Source organism: Paramormyrops kingsleyae, chromosome 19 (assembly GCF_048594095.1).
Source record: "Paramormyrops kingsleyae isolate MSU_618 chromosome 19, PKINGS_0.4, whole genome shotgun sequence".
NCBI lineage: Eukaryota > Metazoa > Chordata > Actinopteri > Osteoglossiformes > Mormyridae > Paramormyrops > Paramormyrops kingsleyae.
Window position 1 is genome coordinate 2852942 of NC_132815.1, and position 11311 is coordinate 2864252.

An 11311-nucleotide genomic window follows, 5' to 3' on the forward strand; every position below is an offset into this window, starting at 1 on the left:
CCTGCACATTTTTGGGTTTCCCCTCATAAGCATGATACGACTGCGTAAAAAAACTGCGTTTAAAGATCCACAGGGCTCTGTTGTCCGGTCGCCATAGCAACCGCGCGCAGAGCGGCGGAGTAACGCGGCGCTTACGGGGGCGGAATCGTAGTTTGTGTAAATTAGGAAAAAGTTAAGATCTGAGTCTTCCTACGTTAATGGTTAGGTTTCTCTCTTAGTTGAAACATGTCAGCTTTTCTCTGAAGCGCACGCGTCATTTTGGTTCCGACTACTAGCCTTTTTAATCCGGGCTGGTTTTTCAACTGTCACGTATTTAGGACAAGGTGAAGATGTCGTATGCTCCAGCTGGAAATATCATAAAAAGTATTATTCGCGAAGTTGTCAAAGAATGCCTTGCCAAGGGCCAAACCGTATCAGAAACTTTAGCTACATTTATGGTAAGAAATGCGTGTGTATCTACTTTGCAGTATTACTGCTCGGTAAGTTGTTTGCCGTCAAAAAAATAGCTGTGTGTATATATTATTTGTTTTTAGGTAAAAGCTGTTGTTTTAGATCCACAAAATCAATTCAACGTTGACCGGACTATTACAAAGCAAGATGTCCAAGAAGTAATCGAGGTAGGCCTATAGTAAATTCACTAAACCCATTTATTTTGACTTAAAAAAATATATATATAAAATTGGTTTACTGGAGGTGTAACTTTTTACATGATTAACCTGTAATCTCCACAGAGATGCGTGCAGCGGCTTGTGGACCGGCAAAGCCCCTCTGTGGACACCATCAAAATGCAGGCTTATTTTGACATGCATTACACCTCCCGACGTAAGTAGGGATTACCCCGTACCTCTCACCAGAATTTAAGTTGAAGACAAAATAGATGCCATCTTATAATGTATTGCCCTAAATCTTTTATTGCGTCATTTTTCATTGTAATGCTGCCTTCAGAGGAGTACCTGAAAGAGCACAGGCGCGCGCTGCAGGCTGAGCTGATCCCGGTCACTCGCGAGATCACTGACAGCCGAGCGAAGTCCCGTGACGAGCTGGAAACCGTTTACGGCAAGATCGTCAGCTATGTCCTGCTCCGCTCCAGAATGGGCTCCGCTACGGACATCAGCACTGTGCGAGAGGCCGCAGGTAGCCGCTTCGCTATCGAGGATTTGAAATAGAATTTGTGTTCTGCGTGAAATATCTCAGGTTCCATCCATAAACTGTAAAATAAGACTCATTCAGTTTTTATCAATATTACCTACAATGTATACTTAGATTTTTTTTAAAGGATTTCCTTACATAAATTTTACAGATAAACTAATTTGGTTATTCGTTAAAGACCAACAAAACTACATTGTCAGACAGCAGCCTTGACACCTGACATGATTTTAGCTTTAGTCCCTGCTCACTCCTGTGGCTTCCTGTGTGTGTGTGTGTGTGTGTGTGTGTGTGTGTGTGTGTGTGTGTGTGTGTGTGTGTGTGTGTGTGTGTGTGTGTGTGTGTGTGTGTGTCCGTCCATCCGCCCATCCCCTAGCCGCCCTGCGCAGCATCTTCCCCCAGCCTGAGCTGGGCGTCTTCATACCCCTCAGCAGGAAGGACAAGGAGCAGCAGCTGGAGGAGCTCAGCATGCTTGTCACCGGGATCCGACTCTTCAACAGGGACAGGAAAAAAGGAGGAAGCACTATCGATGACTGTGAGTTCCCTAAACAAGGCTGACGTCGTGGTTTGCAAGGTGAAGCACACGAGGGCAGGTGTTAAGTAAAGCAAAAGGGGCTTTATTGAACGGAACAGGAGCAGGGATACAAATCAGACTGCAAGGGGTCAAAACGGGGACATTAGGATGGGAACCAGGCAACCAGAGGACTGACATCAATGACCGAAGTGGGGAACTGAAGCACAGGACTAACGAAGGACTGACACAATGCAGATGTGGACAGTTGGCACAATAGGATTGGGGATAAGAAGTAAGACACAATTAGGGAGAATTAGAAGGGATCCAGAGGACCAGCAGCAGTCCCTACTGGTCATACTGGGGGATGAACCGAACATGTCGTGACAGTTGAACATACAAATATTAGCACCATAAATGTGTGCCCATGTTAGTGAGGCACCTATATTATAGCTTGAAGCATGAAGGTCACACTGGAGTATGGTGTAATTATACAAGCTGTCTGTCCAGCAAGTTTGCAGACAGAAGGTTCTAGGCTGTTGTCAGCGTCAACTTTTAAAATACTGTTTGCGTTTCTGATTGCCATTTGAGCTAAAACACTGAATATACATTGACAATGAACTTTGAACCATCTCACCAAGAGGAAGCAGTAATTCCCTGAGAATGGTATTTGATATTGACACTAAGCATATAGTAGAAGCTAAGTTCATCAGTGCAATAGCGTTAATTGGAGATGTGCTCCAACATACTGCTTCACTGACGTCTTGTGTGAAATACACTTAGAGCTCATTCAAGAGCTGGGGACATATGCTTTGTCTTTCTAAGTGGTCCTTTCTTTCTTCTTCAGTGCCGGCCATCTTGAATGAGTCCATCTCCACCAGCATCAAGCACATTAAATTCGAAACTGGTGCATCTCAGAACCTGTCTTACCAGTACATAGCTCTGCTGGAGGGTTTGCAGGCCGCTGAGATCGCTCTCAAGGATGGCACTGTGCCACCTGAATTTCTGAAGGAAGCGCTGTACAATGCTCGACAACACGAGGCCTTCTTGGGACTCATTTTGGTGAGTTAAATTAGTTATGGAGTTATGTGAAATTAACCGTCTTTATAAAGGTGATAAATTATATTGGAATGTTTAGTAAAATAAGTACATTTGGCGTAGTTGTAATGAGCATTGTAAAAGACTCCTACTCCAAGAAACATAACATCCAATGTATGGCACATCTGCCCCTAGGCGGATGTTAGGGTGTGTGAAGAGCAAACACAATCGCTGCAGTCAGAGCTGCAAGCGCAGATGGACGAGCTGAAGATCATTGTCCACTCAAAGACTGCAGTTCCCACAGCCCAGGTTTTCGTAAGTATCTTGTCTTGACTTATCTGCTGTGAATTGCTCCTGTACAGCGACTGGCTCACAGGAGATGGTAGATTTATTGGTGACTAGTGGCACGTTCTCCCTCAGCCCCATTTCACCGCTCTGGCAAAGCTGTGGTCAGGACTTCAAGATGAGATGTACCTGCTGAGTATTCTCAACAGCATGGTGGCCGACCTTCAGCCCTTCCTGGGTGCTCAATCATGGCAACTACCAAAGGATCAGCTGGAGATCTTTCTGGAGGGTGTGGAGGTGAAGACTGATGAGCAGAGAATGAAAGAATCTGCAGGTGCCTTCAGTTCATATCGCCAAGATGGTCATTACCCTCTAAAATCTCACTCCATTCGTTACTCCCCTCTGCAACACTGTGCTCTCATTAACACTGTAAATGCTGTGGACATTGCTAATAGAAAGGAACAATTGTGGTTTCCAGTTTCTTGTTCTGTGTGACAAGTAAAGGTACCGGGAGCAGAGTAGCCAAATTATTTACAAATCAAGTAAATATTATTAGTTCTGGCAGTTTATGTCTAAGGAAGTTTGATTTGTTTCCACCAGGACAGTATTAGGCCCATGTGATTCTGGGAAGGGACGATGCAGTGGGGTGTTCATTAACATTTGTAATTAGACAGACTCCGTGCCTCTTCTGAGTGTGGACTCTGCACATTCTCCCTGCAGCCCAAAGGCATGCTCTTAGACTAATTAGTGTCTCTGATTTGCCCATAGTGTGCCTATGTGTGCCCTGGAGTGGACTGGCATCCTCGTTCCTTGTGCTGCCACTCACAAATCATGGAATTCATGCGATGAATTTTTGCATAGCAGTTTTTTTTGCACATTCTTTCATTCATCCATTAGAATTTTTGAATTATATTTGTAAAGACTGATACAATTCCAATAGTGGTCATTTACTAACAGTGTTCTGTCTTTGGTGCAGACAATCGCATTGACCCATCCGAGTTCAAAAATCAAGAGTGGTTCTTCCCAGAGACTACAGTTAATGCGGATACACTTCCTTTTCAGTACAAGGGAATGTGTGCGAATGCACTTATAAAATATGGTCTTCTTTTGCCAGGTATCCACAATTACTAGAGCAGTGTTTCTCAAACCAGTACTCAGGACTCACTGGACAGAACGACATTTTTGTTTTATCCCAGTTCCCAGAACACCTGGCCCAAGCAACCGGGAGCTCTGAACACCTTACAGGTGTGCAGGGAACTGGGATAAAACAAAAATGTGGATCTCTGGCCAGAATATTATAGTTTATTTTTTCGCCGTGGATTTAAAAAACCTAAACATACTGCTTCACCGCTTTAACTCACGTTTCAATTATGACAAGGTAACCCCGCGGTCGGCATCCTGAAACACAGGAATAAATATCACGTCTTCAGCTCCAAGAAGGCAGCCTGTCAGTTTGCCTCCAACCCAGATGAGAGCATCGAGTTGGTAGCTGAGCAAGCAAAATCCTCTCCAGAGCTAATTCAGCTGCTAGAACTCCACCTGCAGTTCTCTTCTGTCACTCCATATTCAGAGGTGAGAGGTGCTCTGCACCAAACCTGTGCCTTTTGAGAAGAGTGGATAATTCCTGCAATTTCCTTTTGGGTCAGTAATGTTTCTATCTGTCACCCAACCCACCTACAGTCTGTTTCCGCTCCCTTTTGTTGCATCTGCAGATGCAGCTGGGGAGGAAGCACCTGACACAGCCTGTCGCTAAGTGTGACGGTGATACACAGACGGACACCCACCCAGTAGAGAGCAACATTGTGAAGTCCTACAAATGGAACGAATGGGAACTCAGGAGACAAGCAATCAAACTGGTGTGTGTCTGTTTTACGGTATGAGGGTGATGATACATGGGACAACTTTTCGAGCAATGTTGCTGGGCAACTACCAGCCAGGTGAGACAAAGGGCCACTCCTCTGGATCCAGATGATCACGAAAAGTAGCCCACTGCCAATCAAAGTTTTTCAAAACTGAAAGTGCCCAAGCAACATTGCCCAAGCAACATTGCCTAAAAGTTGCCCAGTCACCCATAGAGCTGGTGTACAGTGTTTACAGCTGCAAACCAGGTTGTCCACTGCCCAAGCAGTTTATAAAGAAAGTGATATATGATGGATGCTTGATAAGGTTTGCCTATTGGAAGTGACTTTGACCTGTATCCCGAATGTTATTGCTTGAGGTACTTTGAGGAACTTGAGCACGAGCCTGGATTTTCCTAGTTAAACATATAAATGTAAAAATGTTTTTTAAAATGCAAGTTGCTTTGGCTAAAAAAAACATCACTTGTTCAGTATCAGGGAAACGAATGAATTTTGAGTTGGTACATGTCTAAGATACTTATTTTATTGTATTAATGTTATAAATTGATTTAAAGGTTGTTCACAAGCTGCCGGTGTCTTGCCCCAGGCGAATCTGCGCACGAAAGTGACCAGTTCAATGCAGACGAATCTGAGCCATATGAGGAGGGATAACGTCACGCAAACCTACAGGCCTAAAGAAGCTGCCTGTCAGACTAAGAAGGACGGGGAGAGCAGCGTCCCAAGACCACAGGTGTACCTAGCAGGACTTCGTGGAGGACAGAGCCCAACAACGCGTCTAATAAAAACTAATTTAACAAGGCCTGTAGATGAATGAAATTATAACTATGGTGCAATCATGCATTTTATCGATCTAAAATGTATGATGTTAATCACCAGAAATTTTTCCAGAAATTAGCTTCTTTTTTTTTTGTTGATACAATAACTATTTCATTAATTTGTTTGGACAAGCTGAAAGTGGTTTCAAACAGAATAGCCAGCGCGGTGTTGTCGAATAAACAAACTTAAATGCGTTTAGCATTATCACCTTCATTCTTGACTGCCCAAACGAAATACACTTCCCCGTTTCTTGAACAGATTGAAGGCCGGAGACATCGTTGCGTTGCGAGGCGAAAAGTGGTGACAGAACATTAGAGCAGGAGGGGCCTTGCAAATGAAGACATTAACAGCGTGTAGTCAGAGTATGGAATAGTCTTCCTGATAACGTAGTGCAAGCTGAATCCTCAGGTTCCTTTAAATCAGAGCTAGATAAGATTTTAACAACTCTGAGCTATTAGTTAAGTTCTCCCCAAGCGAGCTCGATGGGCCGAATGGCCTCCTCTCGTTTGAATTGTTCTTATGAAACACTACACATGACATTATTAAGCAGAGAGCACAAATGGATGATTTTCACAGCTTTATTATTTTCATAACTAATTAATATCGTTTTAGCATACTGCCTGGTTTATTTTCAAATACTATAAATGAAGGTTTAGAATGGCTATATTCAATTTATGAATGTGACATTTTGCTAAAATAATTATCAAATTAATAACATTTTTACCAATCATAGTATAAACCAAACAGTACATTTTATACAGAGAGAAGTCACGGTCAGTAGAACCTACTTAGGGAAATCCCAGTTATAACATATAATCCACTGAGATTACGTCATTACCGTTGAGCATCGTGGGAAATGGCCAACGCGGAAGTGCATCCGGTTCAGCGTGAGAGACGCTGCATCCCGAGTGCGATCGCAGGGCATGAATGACGGTGTGCCGCCTGTGCGGGGCTCTGCCACTCCTGCTGTGTATACCTGGCACGCCAGCACTTCACTGCAGTTTTATTAGACATGTAGCTGTTCGTCTAAAAAAAAAAACTATCTTCAGAAAGGTTAAAAAAGAAAACAAAAGCACCATGGCGAACGGTAAGTTTTCCAGCTTTATATGTTATGACATGATTCTGGCTGTAGCCACGTAACTAATTGTCTTTCTTAATGTAGTCAAGTGGGTCACTCTTACCTTGCGACTAAAAGCATTTTCAGCAGTAACGCCAACATCTTCATTCGGATGTGTGTATACAATTTCGCGCTGTTAAGCTGCTGAAATAAAAATACCGTTTACATCGCTGAGAGCTATTCACCTTGTTCACTGTGACAAAAAAGTGGTCCCAGAAAATGACTGGATAGGTATAAATCGATAGCTATTTAAGATGCAGCTAACATTATGAAAAGTGTTATGGAGAAATGTACATTTTTGTATTACCCATGGGCTCAAAGTGTCAGGTTAAGCTGCTTTTTAAACTACATTGGTTGACATTCAAGTGGTCCCGTTTAAAAATAAAAATCCCATTTTCTGTTGTACATTTTAGATTTGAAATTCGTATTGCATTAAATTGTGGGAAATGCAGGACATTCTCTCATTTTAATAATTAAATAATGTCTATTCATTTTTATAATATTCCCCAACAATGGGTCTCACCTTCCTTAAAAATAAAAGGGGTAAATCATATGTAATTAAATAACAGGTTCATTAAAAGTCTCAAGATTAATTATTTTAATTTAGTGTTGTTCCTCTGAATTTTTCACAGTAACTTCACTTGTTGGCAAGTACAAGCACAAACCTATTCAGTCTAGTAGGCTAATTCTACAAAAAACAATTTGGAAAACCAGCTTCTTGATTTTTTACCTGTTAGGCAGAAAAGCAGACACTGTAGTGCCCTTGTCAGGAAATTTGAATAGTTTAATCTGATATGCGATGCTGTAATTCCTTTCCTTTTGTCAGTACTAGGTGACTGATTGACAAATTATATTTACTTTTGAAATCCCCAGAAGGGTGAACCTGCTGGAATGATAAGTGGACTAACTGCTCCATGTACTGCGTGCTGTTTTATTTGATCTGACTCCTGCCGGGTTACTGTGCTCTGACCACCCCCAGCTGTCGCCCACCCTCTCACACGCACTGTGCCCTGCTCCTGATCTTGGAATGAAATTCACAAAGACCATAATCCGTGGTGCTCTTTTCAGAACCGGTGAGCTTGTTTTTCAAACTCTACTGCCTGACCGTGATGACTCTGGTGGCTGCCACCTACACAGTGGCTTTGCGCTTCACACGCACCGTGTCTTCAGACCTGTATTTCTCCACCACGGCCGTTTGTGTCACCGAGGTCATCAAGCTGGTTTTGAGTCTGGGGATGCTGGCTAAGTAAGTAGCGAAGCCCGTGAACGATAACATTTCCCATCGTCGTCTTCACCCACCCCGTAAGGGCCCCAAGGTGATGGAACTCCCTGCTCTGACGCTTTTGCAGGGAATCTGGGAACTTGAGTAAGCTGAGGATGTCCATCGTGCAGCATGTGTTCCGGAGTCCCAAAGAGCTTCTGCAGCTGAGTGTGCCCTCGGTGGTGTACGCCATCCAAAACAACATGGCCTTCGTGGCCCTGAGTAACCTGGATGCTGCTGTGTACCAGGTTCGTCCCCCGTCCCCTCTGCCCGCTCTTTAGGGCCAGTTCCCCTCGGCACAGTCTGCATGTCTGTCTGTCTCCTGGAGGTATTTCTCATCAGGAGCGGTTCCTTCAGTGGTTCCTCACGTGTGATCTGTATGAAGGAAAAAGCATTTGTATTATCTGGACTCAGAAATGTTTTGGGAAATGAAATGAAATGGGCGCAGGGCGTGGCATGTGATGAATCCAGTGCGGCTCTCTTTCTCCAGGTGACTTACCAGCTAAAGATTCCCTGCACTGCCCTGTGCACGGTCCTCATGCTGAACCGCTCCCTCAACCGGCTGCAGTGGTTCTCCGTCTTCCTGCTTTGCGGGGGGGTCACCCTTGTGCAGTGGAAACCTGCCGAAGCCACCAAAGTGCAGGTAGGGCCGCCCGGCCCTGCGGGCCCTCGCTGTCCCCGAGCCTTTGTGCTGGGGTGTCGTCTGTGCTGCTTTACCCCTGGAAGTGACTAGGGTCAGGTACCGAAACCTGGTGCCCATATAGCGCCAGTTCCTATACGATCGACAGCCCTGGTCTCTGTGTGTCAGTTCCCGATAGCGCTGGTCTCTGGCTGTGACTGTTGGGACCGGTTATAAAACGATCTGAAGCCAGTGTCTCTGTGGTGGCGCCCCCTTTCAGTGGTCCTGCGCTATGGCGTGCTCCATAATAATGTTCACTGTTCACCAGAGCTGACTGACTGCTCGATGCATGTGTTCCTACGTTCATTTGATGAATAGGAAATGTGAATGCCTGTTGTCTTGCCCAAACACTCCACAATCAGTGTGGTGCGGAAAGAGCATAGCCATCTGTCTGCCTTGTTAAAGGTGCCCAAACCCCCTCATTTTTCAGGTTGAGCAGAACCCCTTGCTCGGCTTCTTGGCCATCGCGGTAGCTGTGCTGTGTTCTGGTTTTGCAGGTACTGGCGCTCTGCGCTTGCATTTCATAGCAGCATTTTCTCTCTCTCTTACACACACACACACACACACACACACCTCTCACAGTCATCACTAAATCCACAGAGGTGACTCCTAAGAAAATATTTGCCTTATTTACACATGAACATGTGCCAAATATCCTGCAGGTGTTTGTCAGACGGCCATCTTGCAGCATTTGCAGGTTCACTTCGTCTCGGTGAGACCCGGCCAGCTGACCCCTACCAATATGAAAGCATCGTTTCGCTTGATTGGCTCGGAGAGCGCAAGCAGAGCTCATGCGAAAGAGGCAGAGGCAAACTTCAGAATGGAGACTGAATAGAATGAATAGACTGCAAATTTTTTTGAGAACAGATTAATCACAACAAATTATTGCTGCTAAAATAATATTTAAACTTTTTTTTCGTTGTTGATTTTATACATGTTCTCGAATAACAGTGCTGACTCAACCCTAGCTTGCTGTCATGCTCTATTTGGGGCAAAGGCATGATGTTCATGATGATACAGCAACCAGCATGTCCAGAGATAGTGGGGAAACTGGGATAGGGCCCCGAAGACTGCTTTGTATGCCGGCTGAGTGAGCGTGTCTTAGTCAGACGCTCTCACTCTCTCTCCAAACAGGAGTGTACTTCGAGAAGGTGCTGAAAAGCTCAGATACGTCCCTCTGGGTGAGAAACATCCAGATGTATCTTTCGGGGATCGCCGTCACACTGGCGGGCGTCTTCATCTCGGACGGCAGTGGGGTGCTGCGGAAGGGCTTTTTCTATGGCTACACGCCCTGGGTGTGCTTCGTCATCCGTAAGTCGACACTCCTGTATTTAATGACACTCTCGCTGGCTCTGTTCGCGCCTGACTTCCTGTTACCTGTAATGTGTCACGTTACGGATCTGGCGCTCGTGCTGTTGGTGCGTTCGCCGAACCCGACGCTGTGCAGGGATCTGAACAAAACACCCGGATGAGGGAAGCCAGAGGATACTAGCTCTCGCCCTGAACTTCTCACCATGGGTTCTGTGGTTTCTGTCGCCCTGCCCTGCCCTGCCCTGCCCTCCCCTGCCCTGCCCTGCCCTGCCCTCCTCAGTGCTGGCCAGCATGGGCGGTCTCTACACATCGGTAGTGGTGAAATACACGGACAACATCATGAAGGGCTTCTCCGCTGCTGCCGCCATCGTCTTGTCCACGGTGGCCTCGGTCCTCCTCTTCGGGTTACAGATCAGTGAGTCGGAACCGTTCAGCACCGCGTCTCGCCGACAGGTGTGGTCACACGCTTTCCGGTGGGTCCTGAAGCGCCACTGACCTCGTTCTCTCTTACAGCCGCCACCTTTGCCAGCGGCGCCATACTGGTCTGCATCTCCATCTACATGTACGGCCTGCCGAAACAGGACACCAGCAAGCTGGCGCGACCCGAGCAGGACCGCGAGGCCACGCAGAAGCTGCTGGCCGTGTGAGATCGGAACCACTGCCCCGTGCTTTACTCTCCCCGCCACCCTGGTGCTAGACAGGAGCAAGGAGGTCTCAGCATAGGAACCTTTGAAGGAGTGTGAGGTGAAATGGACACACCTTTATTCACAGGACTTCCAGAAGTATGTTTTTTTTATTATTATTTGTTTTTAAATTCCTCTCTCACCAGTGTTAATTTTATGTTGCTTGCCTGAGGGCTGATTTAGGTTTTGTAATTGGGGGAGACGGTCGACAAAACATTCTGGTCGTTCTGAAGTTTCGTGACTGTCAGTTGAGTTGGGGAAGGACGCGTGGATTTGATCGTGAACAGTCTCGCGTGGATGTGCGTCCGCATAGAGCTCAGAGCGGCGTTTGGGATGTTGAGGTTCTGAGTCACAAAAGGACACATCTGCACTTCCTGCGCGGTTTTGGGGATTTCGTGATGCTACATTAATTACGTGTAAATTGTTACTGTAACATTATCTTTGCCATTGGAATCACTGAAGAAGTGGGAGCATGTTGGACATGAGGCTGTGAAGCAGCTGATACCCTGATCATCGTGATGAATTGTGCCTAATTGACGAACAATCTGCCCATAAAGTATCATCCAATAAAGTATGATATGGTGTTAGTCGGGTGATTTCTAAAT

The 11311-nt window shown here is 45.6% G+C and overlaps 2 protein-coding genes across 3 annotated transcripts; both read left to right on the forward strand.

Annotated features, from left to right (window-relative positions):
* The first annotated feature begins 31 nt into the window (after positions 1 to 31).
* cfap206 (cilia and flagella associated protein 206) lies at positions 32 to 5853 on the forward strand. Of its 2 annotated transcripts, XM_072702947.1 has the most exons (12): positions 34 to 437; positions 534 to 617; positions 732 to 822; positions 946 to 1134; positions 1523 to 1681; positions 2505 to 2719; positions 2891 to 3010; positions 3116 to 3314; positions 3957 to 4094; positions 4359 to 4552; positions 4693 to 4836; positions 5426 to 5853. In XM_072702947.1, exons 1-12 carry the CDS (start codon positions 330 to 332, stop codon positions 5651 to 5653), a joined length of 1869 nt encoding a protein of 622 aa, XP_072559048.1. In that variant the 5' UTR covers positions 34 to 329; the 3' UTR covers positions 5654 to 5853. The 2 variants fall into 2 exon arrangements, with proteins under 2 accessions (XP_072559049.1, XP_072559048.1); XM_072702948.1 differs by lacking the exon at positions 3957 to 4094 and having other exon boundaries at positions 32 to 437.
* Positions 5854 to 6523: 670 nt separating this feature from the next.
* Positions 6524 to 11293, forward strand: slc35a1 (solute carrier family 35 member A1). The gene is made up of 8 exons (XM_023810276.2): positions 6524 to 6742; positions 7841 to 8018; positions 8122 to 8281; positions 8524 to 8676; positions 9143 to 9209; positions 9847 to 10023; positions 10304 to 10438; positions 10537 to 11293. Exons 1-8 carry the CDS (start codon positions 6583 to 6585, stop codon positions 10668 to 10670), a joined length of 1164 nt encoding a protein of 387 aa, XP_023666044.2. The 5' UTR covers positions 6524 to 6582; the 3' UTR covers positions 10671 to 11293.
* Positions 11294 to 11311: the final 18 nt, after the last annotated feature.